This window comes from Barbatula barbatula, assembly GCF_947034865.1.
Source record: "Barbatula barbatula genome assembly, chromosome: 1".
NCBI classification, from domain to species: domain Eukaryota; kingdom Metazoa; phylum Chordata; class Actinopteri; order Cypriniformes; family Nemacheilidae; genus Barbatula; species Barbatula barbatula.
Window position 1 is genome coordinate 35,375,087 of NC_136766.1, and position 27,282 is coordinate 35,402,368.

Consider the following 27,282-nt stretch of genomic DNA (forward strand, 5'->3'; position numbering starts at 1 on the left):
GCTGCTTTCTAATGGAAAATAAAAATGCTTTACAGATGCAGCAACACTGCAAAATCATACCACGCTGTCCTTAGAGAAATACCTTTAATACTTCAAATGATCATTGCAGTGAAGTTTTCCAAGAATACATGGCTTGTTGTTGTATTCTCTCTTTTGATTTAGTAGTTTATGAAATATTTTTTCACATGGTTTGACATCTTATAAGCGTACATTTGATACGATTATATAGTTACAATAGAGTTCAGCTTTGGCATGTGAATAAAAAAGTGGATGTGAAAGTGGAGCTGATCTAGTGATCATTGAAATTGACTTCAAGTAGACGTTTTAATAAAAAGAGATAGGAACAGAGTAGCATATATAAAGGCAAATATATTGACCGTTTCATCGGACCCCCACTTAACTTCCAGTTTGTGTTTAGCTAGTGTCTAATAATATAACTATTTACATTTTATTTTATTTTGTGTATATAGGAATTTATAATAGTACTGTATAGTAATTTTATTAAATAAACAATTTGTTGAATTGGTCCTGTAGTTCGGTCCCATTTAAAGAACCCGTATGGTACACTGACATCTATCGTTTGAGTTTGGTATCGCAGTCTAAATTCAAATATTGTAGAGACAAGTTTAGCCAAGTTTCTTGTCGGTTTCTTTTGCTTGTTATCAGATATAATCTACAGACGCTCTATTATTTGTGAACGTGTACTGGAAGTTTAGGTGGGGTCACAAAAGTGTGCATGCGCAGTAATGCTTGTTGATGTGGTTCAGATGAAACCGTCTATAAACAGTAAACTAAAAGTATGATGTTAACCATCGACACAGAACATAAGAAAGCTTACACTGCACAATGCTCAGGACATCTCATTTATATTTGGGACTTTGGCTCTTTTTCAGTGCAGCTTGGGAAATGGAAGCATGTGTCATTCGTCTCATTTTGTATTTTTTGTTTGTACAACAGCACATATTCACATGAAAGTATTAGATAAATCAAAATTACAATAAATATAAAGATAAATATAAAGATGTTTTTATTTCAAGAAGAAGGTAAAACACACTTCCACGTCATTTTAGTAAATATACTTAAGTAATGTTCAAGTTTGTTTTTTACTTTATGTGTAGGAACGTAGTATACGTGTAAGTGTTCTTGGGACTAAACTGGCCAACATTTTTGTTTATAAAAATATACTTTTACATTTACTTTAACATAACTAGGTATATACAGTAAATTTTTATTTTTATGTTACCACATTTACATTTAGTCATTTAACAGACGCTTTTATCCAAAGCAACTTACAGAGTTCAGGGATCAATAAGCGATATGTCATACAAAGAGCAATAGTACTATAGGTGCTAATACAAAGATACTAGTTTCAATAAAAGCTAGACCACTACCTGTTGAGAGAAGAGAGAGGGTTAGTTTACTTTTTTTCATAATTTGTCTGTCAAGTATTCACAGAAGAGGTGTGTTTTAAGTCGTTTTTTTAAGGTTGTGAGAGATGTGGTTGACCGGACCGCATTGGGAAGAATGTTCCACCAGGAAGGAGTTGTGAAGGAGAATGAGCGGAAAGGGATTTAGTCCCCCTTTAAGAAAGCATTACAAGACACCGCTGGTTTTCTGAAAGCAGGGTTCTTGATGGGGTGTAGGAGTGTAGTAGGGTGTGAAAGTATGCTGACGCAATCCTGTAGTCAAACATCAGTGACTTGAATCTGATCAGGGCTTCAACCAGTAGCCAGTGGAGAGAGATGAAAAGCGGTGTCACATGAGGAAGATGTTGGAAGATGAGGTGTGCTGCTGAGTTTTGAACCAGCAGAAGTAGTTTGATAGCCTTTGCAGGACGACCAGCAAGGAGAGCATTGCAGTATGACCAGGGCCTGAACAAGGAGTTGTGCCGCATGCTCAGTGAGGTAGGGTGTAACCTTTCGAATGTTAAATAAGGAATATCGGCATGATTGCGTTGTCTTTGCAATGTGATCATTGAAGGACAGCTGTTCATCAAATATGACTTTGAGGTTCCTGGCTGTTTTGGAAGGAGTGATTGTGGTATTGCCAAGCTGGATGGTGAGATGGTGTTGCACCGTGGGGTGTGCCGGAAACAAGAGTAGTTCTGTCTTGGTCGTGTTCAGCTGCAGGTGATGCTCTTTCATCCAAGCTGAGATGTCATCTAGGCAGGCTGTTATGCGAGCTGCTACAGTGGTATCGTCTGGGTGAAACGGGATGTAGATCTGGGTGTCGTCAGCATAACAGTGATACGAGAAGCCGTGTGTCCGTATGATGGGTCCCAAGGATGTCATGTAGATGGAAAAAAGCAGAGGTCCAAGCACAGATCCCTGAGGTACCCCAGAGATCATGTGGTGAGCAGTGGACAGCGAGCCCCTCCATGACACCTTGAAGGATCTGCCAGAGATGTAGGATTGGAACCAGCAGAGAGGGGAGCCTGAGATTCCTAAGGATGACAGGGTTGCTAGCTGTATCTGGTGATTGACCTTGTTAATCGCTGCAGATAGGTCTAGCAGAATCAGGGCTGAGGATTTGGATTCCACCTTGGCTATGGCCACAGTGATTCTGTGACCGATAGCAGTGCCGTCTCAGTACTACTTCAATACAATTTAAAAACTATTTTTTTGAAGTTTTTGAAAGCATATGTTGAAATAGGAAACCCAATGTTATGTCTAATATTTTACATATTTGTATGACATTATTTAGTAAATGGTTTGGGCTTGTTGTCAGTTTAAGTGTCATTTTAAATACAGTTCTGAGATTTTTAATGAAGAAGAAGTATATTAACATCACACATTCTCTTGTGTAAGGTGGTGTATGTGTGGCACTTGTGAATGCGGTCAGGTTTGTGTTGGTTGTCGTTGTTGTTGTGTTCATGCTGTGCTGTTGAATGTTTTTCACCTGAGGAGTGTGCATTAACTACATGTTAAGGAAAAGCCCCGACACAAACCTCCTCTCTGAGAACTGCAGGGGGTCGAGGGCAAAGCTGGAAAGACAGCATGATATTGTTTACAGAAATTGACCACGGCGGGAAGCCACCGCCTATCTGGACATATATTGAATAATGTAAACTTCTATATGTCTCATTTCTATTTTTACTATTTTTCTATTTACTCAATGCACTTCTTTCACGTTATGACAAATCACTCAATAAACGAAAATCTAATTTGGACACTAAACATATATAAGGCAAATTTAAGTGTTTCCACACACTGGACTTTTTTTTGTTGAATTCTAATAATAACTTTATATTAAGCAAAAAGGAAGAATTGAATGACAGTAGGATAAACGATCCGTCCTGACGCGTCTTTCTTTGCTTTTATTGCATTGTAATGTGGAACTCAGTGTCTGTGACAAATTGAAACAAATGGGACCAATTTGAAATATCGCTCCATGTTGGCCTGTAATATTACTAGCGCTGAGCAAATGAGCCTAAGGTTGGGATATTGTACTGCTGTTAAAGCATATAGCTTGAAAACCATAAATCATTCTATACCTGTTATTGCACACATTCACTTTTGGTTTCCTCTCCCCCTCATTTATACGTCTTTTTAATATTATCGTTTCTCTCATCAGCTTATTTCTGATGTATTAATATCATGAGTGTCTAACCAGACACCTGCACCGTTCATACTGTCAAAATAATGCAATTATATGTGTATGAATCATTTTGGATGGGCAATATTCAGAATGTGAGAATTTAGGTGCTTCTGCTCAGTTCATGAATGGGAATTTGAATTGAATGTTGAATCTCAAATTGACAGGAAGAGAAATAGACTGAAAAACAACACATGCACGCACGGACACAAAAAACATCTACAATATTTACTAAGACACGAGGGATAATACACGGCTAGCTGTGCATTAAAGGATTTTAAATGAAGTGAAGGGTGGTTGTCTCTGTGAAGTGCTGCAAACTACCTGTGCATTAAACGGTTTGAATCCAGCCAATCAGAATCAAGTATTCAAACAGACCATGGGATAATGGGGTTTTTTCAACACTGGTGTTAGCAATAAAAATACGTTTAATCGGGAATACACAAAAGGAAAAGTGCATTCATTTATTAGTGAATAATTATAACTACTTTCTGTATTATCTCTATACCTGTAGAATACGTAACATTACAAACTCTAGGTTTCTCTATCCATCATGCAATCCTACTTCATGTTGTTTGACTATGAAATGATGCAAAGCATTCTGGGAAATGTCAATGAAATACTATGTGAAATACTTATTTCTAGTGTCTAATACTGTAAAATACATGATTTCTGTGGTAATTCATATAGCCTACACGAAACATATTTTACATAAAACACTGTATTAAAGCATAAACAGTATGTATAATGCATTATAAAAGTCATTTGAATGCCTTGTAATGCACCTTATAATGCATTAGTGATTCATTACACTTTTTTTATTTGCTTATAATTATTTTGATTTAATAATGAAATGTTTTGTATTACAACACACATTATGAACAATTATAATGCATTCTGCATAAAGGCTTTAAGTAAAGTGTAACCAAATGAACTTATATTTGAACATTTTTACAATTTACAACAGCAGTTATGATGTACATTTCATTTAGTTACATTTTGATCATCCATCCATCCATCCATCCATTTTCTACCGCTTATCCGGGGCCGGGTCGCGGGGGCAGCAGTCTAAGCAGAGATGCCCAGACATCCCTCACCCTAGACACTTCCTCCAGCTCTTCCGGGGGGACACCGAGGCGTTCCCAGGCCAGCCGGGAGACATAGTCCCACCAGCGTGTCCTAGGTCTTCCTTATACTTAAACTCCTCCACTTGAGGAAGGAACTCTCCACCAACCTGAAGTGGGCAAGCCACCCTTTTCCGACTGAGGACCATGGCCTCTGATTTGGAGGTACTGATTTTCATTCCAGCCGCTTCACACTCTGCTGTAAACCGTCCCAGTGCATGCTGAAGGTCCTGGTTTGAAGGGGCCAACACGACAACATCATCCGCAAATAGCAGAGACGAGATCGTGTGGTCCCCAAACCTGACACCCTCCGGCCCCTGGCTGCGCCTAGAAATTCTGTCCATAAAAATTACGAACAGAACCGGTGACAAAGGGCAGCCCTGCCGGAGTCCGACATGCACTGGGAACAAGTCCGACTTACTGCCGGCAATGCGAACCAAGCTCCTGCTTCGGCCGTACAGGGACCTGACAGCCCTTAGTAAAGGACCACAGACCCCATACTCCCGAAGCACCCTCCACAGGATGCCACGAGGGACACAGTCGAATGCCTTCTCCAAATCCACAAAACACATGTGGATTGGTTGAGCAAACTCCCATGAACCCTCCAGTACCCTGTAGAGGGTGTAGAGTTGGTCCAGCGTTCCATGGCCTGGACGAAAACCACACTGTTCCTCCTGAATCCGAGGTTCTACTATCGGCCGTATTCTCCTCTCCAGTACCCTGGCATAGACTTTCCCGGGAAGGCTGAGAAGTGTGATCCCCCTGTAGTTGGAACACACCCTCCGGTCCCCCTTCTTAAAAAGAGGGACCACCACCCCGGTCTGCCATCCCAAAGGCACTGTCCCCGACCGCCACGCGATGCTGCAGAGGCGTGTCAGCCAAGACAGCCCCACAACATCCAGAGACTTGAGGTACTCAGGGCGAATCTCATCCACCCCCGGTGCCTTGCCACTGAGGAGTTTCTTGACTACCTCAGTGACTTCGGCTTGGGTGATGGACGAGTCCACCTCTGAGCCCTTAACCTCTGCTTCCTCAATGGAGGACGTGACGGTGGGATTGAGGAGATCCTCGAAGTACTCCTTCCACCGTCCAACGACATCCCCAGTTGAGGTCAACAGCCTCCCACCTCCACTGTAAACAGCGTTGGTAGGGCACTGTTTCCCTCTCCTGAGGCGCCGGACAGTTTGCCAGAATCTCTTCGTGGGCCAGTCGATAGTCCTTCTCCATGGCCTCACAAAACTCCTCCCAGGCCCGAGTTTTTGCCTCCACAACCACCCGGGCAGCAGTCCGCTTAGCCTGCCGGTACCTGTCAGCTGCCTCAGGAGTCCCACAAGCCAACCAGGCCCGATAAGACTCCTTCTTCAGCTTGACGGTCTCCCTTACTTCCGGTGTCCACCACCGGGTTCGGGGATTCCCGCCTCGACAGGCACCGGAGACCTTACGGCCACAGCTCCGAGTGGCCGCTTCGACAATGGAGGCGGAGAACATGGTCCACTCGGACTCAATGTCTCCAGCCTCCCTCGGGATCTGGTTGAAGCTCTGTCGGAGGTGGGAGTTAAATATCTCTCTGACAAGAGACTCGGCCAGGCGTTCCCAGCAGACCCTTACAGTACGTTTGGGTCTGCCGAGTCTGTCCAGCTTCCTCTCCTGCCATCGGATCCAACTCACCACCAGGTGGTGATCAGTTGACAGCTCCGCCCCTCTCTTAACCTGAGTGTCCAAAACATATGGTCGCAGGTCAGATGAAACGACCACAAAGTCGATCATCAACCTGCGGCCTAGGGTGTCCTGGTGCCACGTGCACTGATGGACACCCTTATGCTTGAACATGGTGTTCGTTATAGACAAACTGTGGCTAGCACAGAAGTCCAATAACTGAACACCGCTCGGGTTCAGATCAGGGGGGCCGTTCCTCCCAATCACGCCCCTCCAGGTGTCACTGTCGTTGCCGACATGGGCGTTGAAGTCCCCCAGTAGGACGACGGAGTCCCCAGTCGGAGTACTTTCCAGCACCCCTCCCAGAGAATCCAAGAAGGTCGGGTACTCTGCACTGCCGTTCGGCCCGTAGGCACAAACAACAGTGAGAGACCTAACCCCGACCCGTAGGCGCAGGGAAACGACCCTCTCGTTCACCGGGGTAAACTCCAACACATGGCGGGAGAGCTGGGGGGCTATAAGCAGACCCACACCAGCCCGCCGCCTCTCCCCATGGGCAACTCCAGAGTGATGAAGTGTCCATCCTCTCTCGAGGAGTGTGGTTCCAGAGCCCAAGCCATGCGTAGAGGTGATCCCGACTATCTCTAGTCGGAACCTGATTTTGATCATGTGCTCGCTTAAAATTCACATATAAAAGATAAAAGTACACAACTCAAACAATTGAGATTTAAAATGTAAAGGTGGCATTTCATAAGATTAAAGACTTGTAATCCATTTTATAGGCATTTGAAAATAAACAACACGATGAGGAAGCCGAACAGGTTATGAAATATAGTTTATCCAAGTTTACTTTCTCTGGATTTACCCACAATTCAGTCTGTTGTTCTATGTGAGCAGGTCACAGAGCAGGTCACACCTCTTTACAGTGACCTTTATTAACTGCAGCGTCTCTCAGAATGACGCCGGCCATTTGATAAATAGGACACAGTCCTGCATGTGCAACACCAGACGACTAAACAGCAGATCTTTCACGAGTCACTGCAGTCCTCTGGGTGACACTAGTTTCATTATTTCATTGTAGATGCAACACAACACATGTCTCTTTGACAAAAGATTGAGTTTTCCTGCATGTGCAAAGCAAAAGATTATGCAAAAACGTAATTTCTTATTTATAATTCTATTGTTATTTTTTAATTGTCTAAATTGTATTATTATAGTTGTTAACTACCTCTTTTCCATTGCTTCCACAGTCTAAAAAAAGCCGAACAGACCTACATTTAACTGCAAGTCAAAAAAATCTATTGAACTGAATTGGTCAAACAATTAAATGGATACTTCACCCAAAAATGATTACATCATTCCCTCACCTTCCAGTTGTTCCAAATGTGTATCAATGTGTTTGTTCTGATGAACACAGAGAAAGATATGTAGAAGAATGCTCATGACCAGACAGAGTCGTCTAGAAAATGCTCTTTGCCTGTAGTTCTTCTTGGCTGTTGCTGATTTGAGATCATTACCAATGTAATCGATCTGAATCATTCAAGCGGGGGTCCCTTAGTACTAATAAAAACACCACTTTAGACGTCACCCCAGGTGCTGAATACATTAACAGTGAGAGGAGATCTTATTCGTCGCAGAGACTTTCCATCGCCTTCAGTGTTCAGCCGGATTAAACCATTAAGCAGCTATTTCCGTCATGGAATTCATCTGCAAGCGAAGATTACGAGGCCTTTCACAGCCAAAAGAAGAAAAAAACATTTGCGAGCTAAAATTATTATTTTGTTTTGTTTTCCTTGCATTTAGAATGTACAAGTTCGCCCGAGCGTTTGGCCTTAAAGTTACATCATCTCTAAAAAAATATGTATAGTTCGTACAGCTTCTACGAATGACTAATACATATAAAAACTCATAACAAAACATTTATCATTTAGTGAAGAAACAGAAATGTTGTGCACCACGTCATGCAGATTCCTCTTCACCATAGTAATATAATACTTACTGGGTTCGTAAAGTCACAAAGTTAAAATGGTATATAATGCATAGCGATGTGTTTGTTTACGGTATGGCACAACAGCTTTAATGCATTTCATCCAATCTGTCTGAACTTTTCTATTATATTTACATTTATGCATTTGGCAGATGCTTTTATCCAAAGAGACTTACATTGCATCATCCTATACATTTATACACAGGTATCTCCAATCCCCTGAGATCCAACACACAACCTTGAGTTGTTTTCCTTTTACAAAAACAAACCAAATATACATTGCCAGCTTTCTATTTTTAACTCCTGTTATTTTGTCCCAACCGTATCTGTATGATTTAATTGACATTGGATCTGTTTTAAACTGGATGTATTTAGCATAAATTAGAAACCAGCAATAAAGCTGAGGTCACAAACACGTATTCTGAGGAGGCCACTTCAATCCAGAAGTCTTGGCTCATGCATTATGAATGTTGTTTAATGAGAATGTATTCAGCGTGATTCAGAAACACCCATTTGCTTGTAATATCCTTGTAATCAATCTTGTGTGTGAGACAATCAACCTTACGGAGCGATGATGGGATCGGATCGTCGTAGCAGGGCACCAATCCAGGACCCAGCGTTGGCTGCTGCCATACGGCTGTTTGTCGATCGGTGCCAGCTGAAACAGACAGATGGCACTAAACATCAGGGTTTGTCATTTAAATAAACAGCCTTGTTTCAATACGTTCACATCTATTCTGAAAGCAGCGTTGTATGAAAATGAGATAACATGGTGGTTGTTGGCGGATGGCTCGTCCTCTGTGTGTGAAGCAGACAAGTGATTACTTTAGCGCGCAATCGCTGCAGAAATTGTATGATTGAGCCGAGACAGTTTAAGTGTTTCCACATATGATGTGAATTCATTGCTCCGCCGTTGGAGCTGGTGCCAGTTATATTTTCCAGGAATGCAACCCAATTGCCGTTTGAACATCTTTCTGCAGTTTGGAGAAGTTACAGCAATAACAAGCTTTATTGAGTCGCTTGGTTGAAATTTGACTCGCCGTCAGAAGCTCAATTGTAGAAAACGTTCATTGAATTGTTCCCATGGTGATAAGCAATGGTTTTGAGTTTTATTGATCTTCTGTGTGAGGACCGGATGGTTTTCTTGAGGTATTTTACAGTGGCATTTAGAAACAGCAAATGCACTGTAAAAAATACCGGGATTTTGGTTAACTCAGCATTGGGTCAACAAAAGACAAACTCAGGCACTGGATTAAACAAACCCTGAAATGTTTAAACTGTATTTCACCCAACAATGGGTTAAAAGAACCCAGCATACGTCAATTGATACCCCAACAGTTGACTTTGTCTCTTTATCACCAAGCACTGAGCCTGTCACGATCATCACCCGGACTGCCATTACACACTACACTTCCCATAATCCATTGCTGTGTTGATCACTCTCACCTGTGTCTAGTTTCGCTTGTTCCTTCTTTCTACATAAGCCTGAGCTGTGTCTGAATTGGCTCGCTTGTTCACTATTCACTATTCCTTATATAGCGGATGCTAAATCGTCCACTATACGGTGAAGAAGTGAATGAAAACGAGTGAATGATTTCAGACACAATATATTCGACGTGTGACAATACTGTCTCGGACATTCGTCATAATGCTTAGATTACACCTGTGGCTTTATATTATCTTATAAAATAGTATAAAATTATTTTATCGTTTTCATCTAATTGTCACGTTTTTGTTGAAAAACTGACAGTAAGTTATTGATCAATATTTCAAGGTAAGTGTCTATATTAGACAAAAAAATGACTGAAATCATCTTTTTTTAACATGTTTACTCCAGAGATCAGTTTATGGAAGTGTGTCGAAGGTGAACACCCGCGCTCCCCATGAGATCCTCTGCACCAGAACGCTGTACACAGGACGATGGAGATCCAAGCAGGTCATTTGCCATTTAGGCACTAGTCAGTCCACGCAGGGGGTGCTACAGCGGAGATGAATTTTTTATAGCGTTGAGGAGCAATATCACCCCCTGAGGCCTCGGTCGCAGCCGTGGAGCTTATTTACTCTTAATAGCCTACATGAAACGAGTTCTTGGAAGGGACAGCAAGGACAGGCCTGGGATCAGTTAAAAAAACCCATCAAAAGCATCCCCATGTGATTTTCTGAGAGGCGCTTGACTGTGCCAAAGCGTTCCAATCCGTAATGATCTGGCAGGAATTAGATCGAATTGTAGATTTCATTGAAAATACTTTCTAAATAATTCAGCACGCTGTCCTAGATAGAAGTTTCATCGCGGTCTCAAAGGGCTCGGAAAATCTTTCAGTAAAATATATGCAAATTTGACATCCTAATGTATTCCTGTGCAAAATACACAGCTGCCATTGACCTTAAGGGTACGAGCTTTACAGATCATAAACTAGAACTTTATTACCAAAACATCACTGGGTTCAAATTGTTATTGAATTAAGCTGCAGTTTATTTCAAGTTTATTTTCAGCTTTACGTGAAATGTTTCTGTTATTTAAAAATAATGATTCTTTTATTAATTATTATATTTAATATAATTGTGTTTATTGTAATGGTAGAATTAATGAATAATATTCAATATTATTATATTTACAGACTGTCATTCGTCTCACACGCTCTCTCTTTCACACTTGATGCTTTTATGTCTCACACTCTCATCTCGTTCTTGACATTTACTGCATAGCTTTTCTTATCTATCTCTTTCTCTATCTCTTTCTCTCTCTCTTTCTCTCTCTCTCTCTCTTTCTCTATCTCTACGTTTGGGCCATTGGCTGAGACACCCCTAAAGAATTATTACTGTGTCCCTCAATAGTTACATGGTCAGTAGATCGGTCTTATCATTTAGCAGTAAATGTTTTCTTAGTGTGTACAGATCTGTGCTTGCCATGTTCACTGGGTTGTCCACATGTATCACTGGGTCTCATTGTTTCGGTAGTGACAAAAAGTCAAACTTAATCCTTTATTATTTGTGGAAATAAACAGAACTCCGTACAGTTGAGATCATAAGTATTTTAGCAGTGATGTAGTATGTGAGCTGTAGGTTTTCTATGAGATATTTACTGTCAGATGTGTGTTTGCTTCATGTGATGGCTGCGTATGTGCAACATATTTAGTTATTTGTGTTCACATAAAAGTCTGATTCAGCTGTGAAAATTAAATATTGTGATCACTACCAAAACATCGCTACTCAAAACATGGGGTTTATTAAACGATCAACTTGTCATGATAGTGTTTGTTTCAATTTATATATAAACTAATGAATACTCAACTTTGAAATCAGTATGAAACATTGATCTTGGATTACAAGAAGTGTTCATAGAATTGTTCACCAGAGGACGATTTTACATAAAGAATGAGGTAAGAACAACCTTCAGGACCAAGTGTTTGATTTGTGTTTGTTGAATCACAGCTGATATCACACCTCCATCTGGGAGACTTTTCCCCTCATAAAGTGTTCGTACTCGAAGCTTTTCAAAACAGTATACACTCGCGCCATCTTGTGCTCAAAGGGTGGAAAAGCTGCATTATTTGAGTTAAAATGCTATTAAACCCTGCATTTTATAAAGCTAATTCATGACTATTTCCTCCTTACTTTATTCCTCTATTCAGCATTATGCTCGTAGAATGGGCAAAAATACAAGCCATCATGCAGTTTTCAATGCACAAACTGGTGCAACACAAAAACACATAACCAAATAACATATCTAAATACAAAATGGCTTAAGGAATGAAACTAAGTCAATCAAATGGTCACACTTCAATATCTGGGGCAATCCTCGCTATTAACAAACCATCAACTACGACTTTTCTTCCTCAATAACTCCTCAATTAATAGTTAGTAATGTAGTTGTTGGGTTAAGGTTTTGGGTAGGATTAGGGATGGAGGGTCTGGTCATGCAGAATATGTGCTTTATAAGTAATAATAAACAGCCAATTTGCCAATAGTAGGCATGCTAGTAACAACTAGTTGTATAAATGTCTTTGTTCTGCTGAACACAAAGGAAGAAATTTGGAAGAATGTCAGTAACTAAGCAGATCTCATCCCCCATTGACTCCCATAGTATTTATTTTCCCTACTGGAGGATATTATAGCATTCATAAGGAGTAAACACATTCAATATGATAAGAAGATTTTTATTATGTTCTACTTTAATTGCTATACACCAATCCACCTCTTATCTTATCACACAAATCACTGGATCATACTTCTCATGCCATAAAATGGCCACTGTGGTAATCTACCCCACAATATCCCCATACTTAAGTCTGTTGTAGATTCTCCTTCCCCATGAAAATCATCATTTTATTGCTTCAATAAAAAGGTCTCTTGTACACAAACAATGTCTGCTTTCATTGCATTCAAAGCTTATCGATGCAAATTATGAGCTGCACTTTGTCCCATAGCACAACCCATGTGATTTAAGGTTCATAGTTCACTTTCAGGGCACTCGCATCTCTTACACCTGAATCATTTCTGCATGTCCTGGAGCAGAATTGAGTTTTGCTTGATCCTAGTTTTTATTTAACTCCGTCAATAACCTGTAAGAGAAATGAAGAGTGTCGAGTGAATGATCTAGTAGGTGATATCGCAGTGATGAAGTGAAGACCAACAGCTCTACACAGGTGAGAAGTGAACTGCTGAGTAATAATAGAAATAATAACATTCGTAACCGCAGTAGTTTTGACCTTCAGACTTCTTTTGACTGTAAATCTGCATCACAGCTGCTGTAGTCGTGTAAACATCATCACAGTTTATTCATTAGGATTTCTGAAGGTTTGTGACGCGGTTTTTCTGATACGAATATCCACGTTTTGTTATTGTGACTTTTTTATTTTTTATTAGATTAACTGTTGAACTGTCATTCAGCTTGATCTCAGTTATTTTCACAGCAAACTGTTTGTCTGTTTAAAAACATTTAAAACATTTTCATAGGTTTTTTACCTTTGTTGGTTGGTTTCACATTTATTGGCTATGTCGTGTTCTTCTAAGCCATAAAAGGAAATAACGCCCCATAGTTCTTTAGTTCTTACAGGCACAGTTCACCCAAAAATAAACTTCTGTCATAATTTACTCGCCCTCAGATTGTTTCGAATATGTGTAAATGTCTTTGTTCTGCTGAACACAGAGGAGGACTTTTTAAAGAATGTCTGTATCCGAGCAGATCTCGTCCCCATTGACTCCCACAGTATTTATTTTCCCTACTATGGCAGTGAATTGGGGACAAGATGACTTGCTTAGTTACTGACATTCTTCCAAATATCTTCCTCAGTGTTCATCAGAACAAAGACATTGATGTTCGAAACAATCTGAGGGCAAGTAAATGATGACAGAAGTTTTATTTTTGGGTGATCTATCACTTTAAGGGAGGCACATGAGCTTTCCTGAATCTTTTTACACTTGTGTTTGAACCGTCCAATCAGTTTATCAACTGTTTTTTTGCTAAATTACATATATATATATATATATAAACTTTCAGAAATTGATATGACCCGTTCAGAATACATGACAAACACTGGCATCACTCACAACACAAGACGAATGAAGCTTTAAAAGCATCTGTGTGTCTGATATGATGTGATGAGCACATGAAGCTTCACATACAAACACTGAGACTTTCATGTGAAGAGTCAGTATATGTGTGTGTTCACTTCCTTTACAGCAAGAACATCATCAACTGAACTGCTGTCGTGAGATTCACAAAGAGACAAAAGCACACAAGCACAATGAACAACAGGTGAGAGAGAGTTTGATTTCTATTCAACAGAAGTCAGTGAAAAATCATGTGTCAAATATGTTTTTTGGATATTTTTCACCTTTCAATTCTATTCAAATGACACAGTTAATGTTTCATGAAAGAACACGATTAAACAATGAAATAAATATTGAGTTGCATTAATAAATGCTGTAAAAAATGTTGTTCACGTTAGTTCATGACACCTAATACATCAACTAATGTTCATTTGAATCTTAAAGCGGATGTAACACACATATAATCTCATATTAAAGGACCTGTTCTTTTGCTGTTTTTGAGGCTTTCATTATGTTTTTTGCAATGTGCAAAGGAGCACATTGATGGGCATGCCATTGATGCATGGGCGTGCTTTTCCGGGACTAAGAGTTACGCCCGTTATTTTAAATGTTATGCTTGTATTGCACATGCATGAGGGGAATATGGCGAGTAAACCATTCAGTGACTTCACATCCGATGGCTTTTATAACATTTACTACGTGGATTTAAAAGAGCATGAACCAGACGGATAAAACAAACCAAAGTTGGCAACGCCAGTGTGTGTGCACTCATAGAAAACAATACTGGCGCTGAGCACGACTCTGGTGTGCGAGCCCCCTTTATTGTAAAGTGTTTTCCTCTGAGCTGGAGAAAGAGAGTACTTTTCCACCAGCAAGCCAAACCGCTCTAGTACAGTCTGGACCAGTTACAGTTATGTACCGGCATGGTTGTCTAACCGTGCTGAATTATGATAATAGAACAGATCAGAACAAAATAGACCGTTATTGAATGTGTGTGGGGACGACGCCTCTCAGGACTGATCACTTGTCGGTTGGCTAGATACCAGTTTCTCAGTGTAGCCACTATAGTATATAAATAAAGTTATGCTAGTCTTGCGTGACATTCTAAAGAGTTGCATTATCAGTCCCACAGTGGAAAATCAAACCATATCGGTGCCGGCTGGCCGGATCGACACGGTTCAGTTGCAATGGTGGAAAAGCGCTCGAGGAGACTCGTCTAAGATTTATGTGGGACATTGAGTAAATGAAGAGAGTTTGTGTCAGTGCTGTGAGAGTTTGTGTATTTTTTTAATGAAACAGTGTTTAATTGTTGTTGTGTTTTTTATGTTTGATTGATAGAGAATCTGCTGAACCCAGCGGTGTGTCCATGAAGGGTCATGAGTCAATGGATGCTCCACTTAAGTTCAGTTCAGGAGACTCTGGTGCAGATGTGAGGTGAGAACCAATATAAATACAGTACATTTATAAGATTTTTTTTCCATGTCAGGGTTGGGGGGTCTGTATCTGGGGATGTGCGCATCCTCATTATCCAACCGCCCAATTTGGTCCTTTCTGCATTCTAAATCATGCACATGATTTGAGATTGCAATGAACCCATGTTTACGTATTTTGTTTTGATTGATAGTGAATCTGCTGAACCCAGCTGTGTGTCCATGAAGAGTCATAACTCAATGGATGCTCCACTCAAGTTCAGTTTAGGAGTCTCAGATGTGAGACTCCTAAACTGTGCAGATGTGAGGTGAGGACAAACATACACATTCATCCATGTGTTTACTGTTATGTAGTACATGTGTGACTATTCTTACATGTCAAAACATATGTGATGTTTTATTACAGTAACCCAGCAGATGAATCAAAGTCTTTCACCACGGAGCACATGGATTCTGTCTTCCAGGTAGAATTCTCTGTTTGTGTGTGTGTGTGTGTGTGTGTGTGTGTGTTTGTGAGTGCGTGCGTGCATGCTTTATAAAATTTTCTGCGCACATGAAAACATGAATAACTGTCTGTGTGTTTCAGGATCTTGAACACAAAATGATCTCGCTGATGAAGGAAAAGCTGAAGAGCTTCAAGAGACTCCTGAAACCAGATTACCCTGCTTTCTCTGAGAGAGAAGAGGAGGAGGAGGAGGAGGATGAAGATCATTTGAGAGTCAGAGAGATGTTTCTGAAGATCACACTGCACGTCCTAATGAAGATGAAGCAGACAGACCTCGCTGACAAACTTCAGACCAGTAAGAGAGAAGTTATCAACTCATTCCTTGACTTTCTTTTCACATCTTTCATGCGTTCACATCCATTTCTCTTCCTTCACCCGACACAGAACTTGCACCTTTGTGTGTGAAAAAACACAAATCCAGCCTAAAGGAGAAATTCCAGAGAATGAATGAAGGAATATCACGTGAAGGACGCTCAACACTTGTGAATGAGATCTACACAGAGCTGTACATCACAGAGGGAGGGAGTGAGGAGCTGAATCATGAACATGAGGTGAGACAGATTGAGACGGCATCCAGGAGACACACAGAGACGCACGAGACACAAATCAAATGTAATGACATCTTTAAAGCCTTACCTGGACAAGACAAACCCATCAGAAGTGTGCTGACTAAAGGAGTCGCTGGAATTGGAAAAACCGTCTCTGTGCAGAAGTTCATTCTGGACTGGGCTGAAGGAAAAGCAAATCAGGATCTTCACTTCATATTTCCACTGGCGTTCAGAGAGATGAATCTGATGAAGAAGGCAAATATCAGTCTGACGGATCTTCTTCATCAGTTCTTCACACAAACAACACGTCTCAAGACATCCAGAGACTTTGTCGTCTACAAAGTGGCGTTTATCTTTGACGGTCTGGACGAGTGTCGTCTTCCTCTGGATTTCTCCAACAATCCCAGTTTGTTTGATGTGACAGAAAGAGCCTCAGTGGATGTGCTGCTGACAAACCTCATCAAGGGGAATCTGCTTCCTTCTGCTCTGATCTGGATCACCTCTCGACCAGCAGCAGCCAATCAGATTCCTCCTGAGTGTTTCCACCGGCTCACAGATGTACGAGGCTTCAATGACCCTCAGAAGGACGAGTATTTCAGCAAGAGAATCAAAGATCCAAATTTGGCCGCTGGAATCATCAGACATGTGAAATCATCCAGGAGTCTGTACATCATGTGTCACATCCCAGTCTTCTGCTGGATTTCAGCCACTGTTCTCCAGAGAATGTTGAGTGAAGCAGAGAGTCCAGCACAGATCCCCAAGACTCTCACTCAAATGTTCTCACACTTCCTGATGTTTCAGATCACAGTTAAGAGTCAGAAGTATGATGGGAAATGTGAGGTAGATCTTCAGCAGGCTAGAAAGAGTCTTGAGTCTCTGGGAAAACTGGCTTTTCAACAGCTGGAGAAAGGGAACCTGATCTTCTATGAGGAGGATCTGAGAGAGTGTGACATTGATGTCAGAGAAGCGTCGCTGTACTCAGGAGTTTGTACTCAGATCTTCAGAGAGGAGTTTGGACTGAACCTGGGGAAGGTCTACAGCTTTGTGCATCTGAGCGTTCAGGAGTTTTTCGCTGCTTTATTTGTGTTTCTTTCGTTTTCTGCACAAACATCATCAGGACGATGGACTATGAGTGATTTACTGAAGAGTGAAGTGGACAAGGCCTTACAGAGTGAGAACGGACACCTGGACCTTTACCTCCGGTTCCTTCTGGGTCTCTCGCTGGAGTCCAATCAGACCATCTTACAAGATCTACTGACACAGACAGAAAGAAGCTCTGACAGCGCACAGCAAAGAGTTACAGAGTACATTAAGATGAAGATCAGAGAGAATCTCTCTCCAGAGAAATCCATCAATCTGTTCCACTGTCTGAATGAACTCAACGATCACTCTCTAGTGGACGAGATACAAACTTACCTGAACAGAAGAGGTTATCTCTCTTGTTTCTCAGGAGTCAGACTCTCTTCTGCTCAGTGGTCGGCTCTGGTGTTTGTGTTACTGAACTCAGATCAGGAGCTGGTTGACTTTAAAATGTATAAATATAATCCATCAGAGGAATGTCTTCTGAATCTGCTGCCAGTGGTCAAAGCATCCAGAAAAGCTCAGTGAGTAATTTAATCCTTCAACTAAATAATACACGAGTTTATAAACACTGTGTTTGTGCATGCGTGTGCTTCCCTTTCTGTCTGTCTCTCGACGTTGTGTCGAGACTGACAGAATGGGGTTTGACTTGAGAACCTATCATCTCCGATTATACTTTGAAAAGACCAATGAACTTGACGAATGGGACGGCACCCCAGATTCTGCCCGGTACATACAGGTATAAAAGGGAAGATGGCGTGACCATTCATTCACCTTTTTGTTCTTCGGAACCTGCAAGGCTTATGCTGAGCGATCTTCGATTCTTCCTACTGGATCTACGAAACAGAGAAGCGAAACTCGTCCTGGTGTTTTCCCTGGGCGTTTCAGTAGCTGTTCGGAGGTGTCTTTAAAAAGCATATTTCCAAAAGAGCAAATTCTCCTTCAGCGTTCACATGTTGCCAAGTATATCTCGCCGCTGTAGTCTTGGGTGCGACTGCCCCATCCTCGAGCCACACAGGCAAAATACCTGCGTCACATGTCTGGGTCTCCAGCATGCAGAGGTAGCGTTCGTGGATACGACATGTCCGCATTTGCGAGCACATGTCGATCACGGTATTGTGATCATGGCTGACAGCCACGGAATCGTCTGCTTCCTGCTCGAGTGGAGGTGGTGATATGCGCGTTCCCGTGGATGTAAATCCATCGCAGCCATTGACCGTCCAGGCCCCATCACGCTCACCGAACCTGTCTCCTATGGGCGTCGCCAGACTGTCCCACAGCGGAACCATGCCACAGCATAGAGGATGAGATTTAGTTGAACTTTTTAGGCCTTGTTAAGGATAGGAAGCAACTTTTTACCTCTTAAAATCATGTAGAAATCATTTGAATTAATTTGACAGGTGTGCAGGTGCAACATGTTTTCAAAGCAACATGGTACTTCCTGTTTCCTTTTCTGCCAGTTTGTCCTACGAAGGAAGTCTCGTTTCTTGTAGCTTTCCTGTATCTTAGTGGTAAGAGCATTGTGTTAACAACTCAAGGTTGTGGGTTGGATCCCAGGGGATGGCAGATACCTATGTAAAATGTATAGGATAATGCTATCTAAGTCGCTTTGGATAAAAGCATCTGCCAAATGCCTAAATACAAAAAAGTAGTTTAATTCTAAGTTGAGAATCCTCCGTATACCGCATCCTTGATGATACCCCTGGAGGACACAAGGACACAGCCTTACGAAAAGAGACACAGCTATTAACATAACTGGCCCTATAACTTTGGGAAAGAGTTGATGGTTTAGGGCCTCAAGAACATTAGTAAATGTGTTGTTTATCTGTAAATATAAAATTTGACTTTCTGTTGGTTAGTAAATGTTTGTCATTAGTAAAATGTGAGATTTGAGTTGTGTAGTAGTGTCTACTTATTTTTCTCATTTGACAATGCTGAACTACATTAGGCGAAATAGCATGAACTCTAAAGCTCATTCTGTGTCCTGTTCTCGTGTTCTTATTCAAATATATATAAGACATCATTTTCACATACATTATACAACTCCTTTGACTCTTTGTTGATATTAAAGGACTTGGAGACATCTGATGTGACACTGAAAGTTGTAGTTTAACTCACTGTTCTCTTGTTATTTCTCTTTCAGTCTGAGTCTCTGTAATCTGACAGAGATAAGTTGTTCATCACTGGTGTCAGTTCTCACATCAAACTCCTCAAATCTGACAGAACTGAACCTGAGTCTCAATCGTTTGCAGGATTCAGGAGTGAAGCTGCTCTCTGATGGACTGATGAACACAAACTGTAAACTGAAGACATTACAGTAAGAAAATCCTTAAAGCAATAAGATGAAACGTGTGTGTTTGTGTGATGTGAATGTTTGTAAACGTTGAAGAGAATCACTTTATAAGTGATTAAAAGAACTTTAAAGTCAATACGATACTTAATGTGTAGCCAGTGAAGGGTTGATAACATTGGGGTTATGTGATGGTATTTTCTGGACCTGGTCAGAACTCTGGCAGCTGCGTTCTGAACTAACTGTAGTTTGTTTATTGATGATGAAGGACAAACACTAAGTAACACATTACAGTAGTCAAGTCTTGAGGTCATAAATGCATGAATAAGCTTCTCCGCGTCAGCAACACACAGAATATTTCGTCACTTGGCAACATTTCTTACTGTTTTTGTGACATTTGAGATGTGATTTTGAAATGACAGGTTGCTGTCTAATATAACGTCTAGATCTTTTACTGTATTTGTTGGAGTAACAGTACATCCTTCAACTTGCAGTTTATAATCAGAAATATTCGGTTTGCGAGTCTTTGGTCTTATAAGTAATATTTCTGTTTTATTAGAATTTAAAAGAAGGAAATTACAGGTCATCCCATGTTTTATACCTTCAATGCACTCTGCCAGTTTGGATAGCTGGGAGGAATCATCTGGTCCTGATGAGATATAAAGCTGCGTCTCAACTGCATAGCAATGGAAGCTAATTCCATGTTTTTTAATAATGTTCTATAGTTTCCTAGTTCATTTGGAACTTAGTTTGGTTTCTTGATTAGAGGCTTAATGACGGCCATCTTAAAGGGTCCTGGGACATAGCCTAGATTAACTGACCAGTTGATAATGTAATAAATGGGCTCAATTGCAACAGGTAGTAGCTCTTTTAATAATTTAGTTGGTATGGGGTCTAGTAAGCAAGTTGTAGGTTTAGAAGTTGCAATAAGTTGAATTAAATCTTCCTGTTTTATAGGTGAAAAACACTGCCTTTCTTTTGGGGCGATTGTTGGTACTAATTCATAGGACAGACATTGAGGTTGAGTTTTTACTATTTTGTCTCGTAAAATATCATGAATTCAATGCTACCAAGGTGCGGCGGAATAACAAGGTCAGGTGATGTCTGTTTATTTGTTAATTTAGAAACTGTGCTAAATGAAAACCTTGTCGGCCTTTTTGTCGGTTTCTATGAGGTTACGGAGGTGCTCAGCCTTGCTGCTTTAAGTGCTTTTTTATAAAAGTTTGCACTCTCTTTCCGCGCCATTTTAAAGACTTCTAATTGGGTTTGTTTCCATTTGCGCTCCAGTTCACGTGTTTCTCTTTTGAGGGCGCGAGTGGTGCAATATTTTTCTAATGAATCTTTTTTGACTTCATAGGTGCGACAGCTTCTAATGTATTCGAGAAAATAGTACCCAATTGCTGGTCATGTCATCGAGCAATTCTGTATTTATTGTTATGGTTATTAAAGGAGTCAGATCTGGCAAGATCTTTGTGAAACTATCTTTAGAAGTCGAGATAATTGTTCTACCCTGTTGATAACTAGTTAAATGGCTGATTCCTGCAGTGCAGTGTACATGTTATAAGATAGTGATGATAATAGTCACACACACATCTCATTATAATCCATGACTTGATTTGCTGTAAGTGTCTGGAGTTTTTTCTCTTCTCTGTAGTCTGATGAGCTGCAGGATTGGAGATGAAGGTTTTGCTGCTCTGGCTTCAGCTCTGAGATCAAACCCAAACTCACACCTGACACAACTGGATCTGGGCTATAATGATCCAGGAGATTCAGGAGTGAAGATGATCTCTGATCTACTGAAGGATCCAAACTGTAAACTACAGGAACTAGAGTGAGTCAAACTATTATCATATTATTTATTAGATCATTATTAAGATGATATCAATGATTGATGAATAAAAAATGAATTTTTTTTTTAAAGAAGAATGACAGACCATTTTGCCAACTTATTGGTGTGTGATATGACCATTATCTTATTTTACCTTTGAATAAAGTTTTATTGTTATAATCGTTTTCTTTGTTATTATAAAAAATATTATGAAATTGTATTATGAAGTAACAAAGATTCAAGAAGTTTCAAGTCCAAAAGTATATTTTTCAGGTACATTGGGTTTATTTAACAGTACAGTTTCATTTCAATTAGAAACTGAATCATTTGAAAATGAAACACTTCTTCTTTACTGTATGAATGGAATCTACACAGATTTAAGATCAGGAGCAGTGATTGTTTTTGTCTTTGACTTTAGTTGTTTTACGTTTACATTTAGCAGACGATTTATCCAAAGCGACTTACAAATAATTCAGAAAGCAATAAGCAATATGTCATCCAAGAGCAATAGTACAATAGGTCCTAATAAAAGTTACTAGTTTCAACAAAAGTCAGAGCAATACCTGAAGAACCAGGAAGGAGTTGTGAAGGAGAATGAGCGGGAAAGCAATTTAAAGCCCTTATGAGAAGACAATACAAGACGCCGCTGGTTTGCAGAACTCAGGGTTCTTGATGGGGTGTAGGAGGGTGTGAAGGTTCTTGATGGGGTGTAGGAGGGTGTGAAGGTTCTTGATGGGGTGTAGGAGGGTGTGAAGGTTCTTGATGGGGTGTAGGAGGGTGTGAAGGTTCTTGATGGGGTGTAGGAGGGTGTGAAAGTATGCCGGTGCAGATCCAGTGATAGTCCTGTAGTCAAGCATCAGTGACTTGAATCTGATATGGGTGTAGAAACGGTGTCAGAGTGGGTCTTGAATAAGACCAACGTTTGGGATGTTCACTCGTTATTCACTCAAGCCGGTCAGTGTCTTTGCAATGGAATCGTGATATGCCACAGCATCGTGCCATTTTTGACAGGAACCAATGTCGATAGACCGACAGAAAGGGAACATCTTAGTAACGGATGCAATCTCGGTTCCCTGATGGAGGGAACGAGACTTTGTGTCCATCATGCCACAGGCCAGCCCGCTGCAGCGAACGAGAGTGCCTCTCAGTTTCCTCAACCCAAAAGGTGAATGAATGAATGAATGAATGCCGTCTCATTCGTCAAGTTCATTGGCCTTTTCAAAAGTATAAACGGAGATGATAGGTTCTCAAGTCAAACCCTATTCTGTCAGTCTCGACAAAACATCGAGAGACAGACAGAAAGGGAACAGAGGTTACATCCGTACCCAAGATGTTTTCGTTCTATCTGATGTGACACCATACGTTGTAGTTCAGCACACTGTTCTCTTGTTATTTCTCTCTCAGTCTGGAGAACTGCAATCTGACAGAGAAAAGTTGTTCATCACTGGCGTCAGTTCTCGCATCAAACTCCTCAAGTCTGACAGAACTGAACCTGAGTGACAATAATCTGAAGGATTCAGGAGTGAAGCTGCTCGCTGATGGACTGAAGAATACAAACTGTAAACTGAAGACATTACTGTAAGAAAATCCTTAAAGCAATAAGATGAATCGTGTGTGTTTGTATCATGTAAATATTTGTAAAAGTTGATGAGAATCATGTTGATCTGATGTTGTTCATCATAGTGTAAGAGACTCAAGAGTGACTGTCAGTCAATGACTCTCTGATGATGAAGATTCTAGATACCAATCTCAATCTTTCTCTCTCTCTGTTTCTCTTTCTTTGACTGTATATGTTCTGATGATAATAGTCACACAAACATCTCATTATAATTCATGACTTGATTTGCTGTAAGTGTGAATAGTTTTTTCTCTTCGCTGTAGTCTGTGTGAATGCAGTATTGGAGATGAAGGTTTTGCTGCTCTGGCTTCAGCTCTAAGATCAAACTCACACCTGACACAACTGGATCTGAGATATAATAATCCAGGAGATTCAGGAGTCGAGAAGTTCTCTGATCTACTGAAGGATCCAAACTGTAAACTACAGAAACTGCAGTGAGTTTTTCATTATAACTCAAACCCTTAATGGTGTTTTACATTCATCATCATTATTTGTCATGTAATTGTTTGATACGTTTGCTCTAGTGTTACTGATGTAAAGATGATAGTGTTAGCTCTACTTGTATTATTCTCATGTCACTTTGGATTTAATCGTCTAAATGTATAATGGTAAAAGTGATGTCAGATGATAAGTAGCTTTCCTGTAGCTCAGTGGTTAGAGGAGGCATTAACAATGCCAAGGTCGTGGGTTTGATGCCAGGGGATTGCTTAGAAACAAGTGTATAGGATATTGCAGTGTGCAGGTTTAATCATTTGTAAATATAATGTCATATATGTCTCAAAATGATTTGCAGCATCATGGTTACAGGGTGTTATTGGTTAGTTATTTGAAAATAACAACCCTTAGAATGTCATGACTGGCCAATCAGAATAAAGCATTCAAATGGGCCGTGTAATAGGAACAGGAACTAGAGTGAGTCAAACTATTATCATATTATTTATTAGATCATTATTAAGATGATATCAATGATTGATGAATGAAAAATGAAATGAAAAAAATGAAAGAAGAATGACAGACCATTTTGCCAACTTATTGGTGTGTGATATGACCATTATCTTATTTTACCTTTGAATAAAGTTTTATTGTTATAATCGTTTTCTTTGTTATTATAAAAAATATTATGAAATTGTATTATGAAGTAAAAAAGATTCAAGAAGTTTCAAGTCCAAAAGTATATTTTTCAGGTACAGTGGGTTTATTTAACAGTACAGTTTCATTTCAATTAGAAACTGAATCATTTGAAAATGAAACACTTCTTCTTTACTGTATGAATGGAATCTACACAGATTTAAGATCAGGAGCAGTGATTGATTTTCTCTTTGACTTTAGTTGTTTTACGTTTACATTTAGCAGACGCTTTATCCAAAGCGACTTACAAATAATTCAGAAAGCAATAAGCAATATGTCATCCAAGAGCAATAGTACAATAGGTCCTAATAAAAGTTACTAGTTTCAACAAAAGCCAGAGCAATACCTGAAGAACCAGGAAGGAGTTGTGAAGGAGAATGAGCGGGAAAGCAATTTAAAGCCCTTATGAGAAGACAATACAAGACGCCGCTGGTTTGCAGAACTCAGGGTTCTTGATGGGGTGTAGGAGGGTGTGAAGGTTCTTGATGGGGTGTAGGAGGGTGTGAAGGTTCTTGATGGGGTGTAGGAGGGTGTGAAGGTTCTTGATGGGGTGTAGGAGGGTGTGAAAGTATGCCGGTGCAGATCCAGTGATAGTCCTGTAGTCAAGCATCAGTGACTTGAATCTGATATGGGTGTAGAAACGGTGTCAGAGTGGGTCTTGAATAAGACCAACGTTTGGGATGTTCACTCGTTATTCACTCAAGCCGGTCAGTGTCTTTGCAATGGAATCGTGATATGCCACAGCATCGTGCCATTTTTGACAGGAACCAATGTCGATAGACCTACAGAAAGGGAACATCTTAGTAACGGATGCAATCTCGGTTCCCTGATGGAGGGAACGAGACTTTGTGTCCATCATGCCACAGGCCAGCCCGCTGCAGCGAACGAGAGTGCCTCTCAGTTTCCTCAACCCAAAAGGTGAATGAATGAATGAATGAATGCCGTCTCATTCGTCAAGTTCATTGGCCTTTTCAAAAGTATAAACGGAGATGATAGGTTCTCAAGTCAAACCCTATTCTGTCAGTCTCGACAAAACATCGAGAGACAGACAGAAAGGGAACAGAGGTTACATCCGTACCCAAGATGTTTTCGTTCTATCTGATGTGACACCATACGTTGTAGTTCAGCACACTGTTCTCTTGTTATTTCTCTCTCAGTCTGGAGAACTGCAATCTGACAGAGAAAAGTTGTTCATCACTGGCGTCAGTTCTCGCATCAAACTCCTCAAGTCTGACAGAACTGAACCTGAGTGACAATAATCTGAAGGATTCAGGAGTGAAGCTGCTCTCTGATGGACTGAAGAATACAAACTGTAAACTGAAGACATTACTGTAAGAAAATCCTTTAAGCAATAAGATGAAATGTGTGTGTTTGTATCATGTAAATATTTGTAAAAGTTGATGATAATCATGTTGATCTGATGTTGTTCATCATAGTGTAAGAGACTCAAGAGTGACTGTCAGTCAATGACTCTCTGATGATGAAGATTCTAGACAAAAATCTCAAACTTTCTCTCTCTCTCTCTCTCTCTCTCTCTCTCTCTCTCTCTTTCTTTGACTGTATATGTTCTGATGATAATAGTCACACAAACATCTCATTATAATTCATGACTTGATTTGCTGTAAGTGTCAAGAGTTTTTTCTCTTCTCTGTAGTCTGTGGAGCTGCAGTATTGGAGATGAAGGTTTTGCTGCTCTGGCTTCAGCTCTGAGATCAAACACAAACTCACACCTGACACAACTGGATCTGAGATATAATAATCCAGGAGATTCAGGAGTCGAGAAGTTCTCTGATCTACTGAAGGATCCAAACTGTAAACTACAGAAACTGCAGTGAGTTTTTCATTATAACTCAAACCCTTAATGGTGTTTTACATTCATCATCATTATTTGTCATGTAATTGTTTGATACGTTTGCTCTAGTGTTACTGATGTAAAGATGATAGTGTCAGCTCTACTTGTATTATTCTCATGTCACTTTGGATTAAATCGTCTAAATGTATAATGGTAAAAGTGATGTCAGATGATAAGTAGCTTTCCTGTAGCTCAGTGGTTAGAGGAGGCATTAACAATGCCAAGGTCGTGGGTTTGATGCCAGGGGATTGCTTAGAAACAAGTGTATAGGATATTGCAGTGTGCAGGTTTAATCATTTGTAAATATAATGTCATATATGTCTCAAAATGATTTGCAGCATCATGGTTACAGGATGTTATTAGTTAGTTATTTGAAAATAACAACCCTTGGAATGTCATGACTGGCCAATCAGAATAAAGCATTCAAATGAGCCGTGTAATAAATATAAACATAACTCTGACATGATGTCTGTTGATATTGACTGTGATGAATCTCATGTTTCTCTTCAATGTTTTACAGTATTGAACCTCGACTGGTTTAATCATCTACAAGAGCCACAAATGACAACACAAACAACAGTCTTCAGTCATAAACAACAAGATGTGTTTACTGGACAAAGAGCAGCAGCAACATGAGAGACGCGTCTGTTAAACATGAAGATCTGCATCTAGAATCCAGCAGAACAAGACAATAACTTTTTTACATCAACATTATTTTGACATGTTATTCCATTATTGCAAATGTTTCAGGTTTATTGTAATATTATGTTTCCAGTATTGACAATAAATGTATATAATGAATATTGTGTTGATACTGTTGAGGATTTTATGAACCAAAATATAAAGCAATCATGTACCCATTATTTTACTATTAAAAGTGAATCTCTACATAAGTAAAGTATTTGTTGGTTCATCTCTAGTTGTATATAGTAGAGTTCTGTTATTGGGATAGAAGACAGCTGAAGACAGCTAAGGCCAATCTAGCCCGTGGCATCAGAGAGACTAAGAGACGGGGATTCAGATCATCACAGACTACAAGCCCACACCGCAGACCTGTGACACCATCTCCCTAAATGAGCTGAATGCCTT

General features: G+C 40.2%; 1 protein-coding gene across 2 annotated transcripts; it reads left to right on the forward strand.

The window, feature by feature from the left end:
- Window positions 1–12,819: 12,819 nt before the first annotated feature.
- Window positions 12,820–27,001, forward strand: LOC306898222 (NLR family CARD domain-containing protein 3-like). 2 transcript variants are annotated; one of them, XM_079463527.1, is made up of 14 exons: window positions 12,820–13,007; window positions 14,045–14,119; window positions 15,253–15,348; window positions 15,539–15,652; window positions 15,751–15,808; window positions 15,931–16,144; window positions 16,234–18,001; window positions 19,621–19,794; window positions 21,422–21,598; window positions 23,000–23,173; window positions 23,477–23,647; window positions 25,499–25,672; window positions 25,996–26,172; window positions 26,714–27,001. In XM_079463527.1, the coding sequence occupies exons 2-14, from the start codon at window positions 14,109–14,111 to the stop codon at window positions 26,733–26,735; spliced, it is 3,330 nt and encodes a 1,109-aa protein (XP_079319653.1). In that variant the 5' UTR covers window positions 12,820–13,007; window positions 14,045–14,108; the 3' UTR covers window positions 26,736–27,001. The 2 variants fall into 2 exon arrangements, with proteins under 2 accessions (XP_079319653.1, XP_079319654.1); XM_079463528.1 differs by lacking the exons at window positions 21,422–21,598; window positions 23,000–23,173.
- Window positions 27,002–27,282: the final 281 nt, after the last annotated feature.

What these genes read in the sequence shown, in the direction of transcription:
- LOC306898222 (XM_079463527.1), top strand. An exon ending in GACTCTGGTGCAGATGTGAG is followed by an intron (nt 15,349 to 15,538) that starts GTGAGAACCAAT and finishes TTTGATTGATAG; the next exon opens with TGAATCTGCTGAACCCAGCT. An exon ending in TGTAAACTACAGAAACTGCA is followed by an intron (nt 23,648 to 25,498) that starts GTGAGTTTTTCA and finishes TTTCTCTCTCAG; the next exon opens with TCTGGAGAACTGCAATCTGA.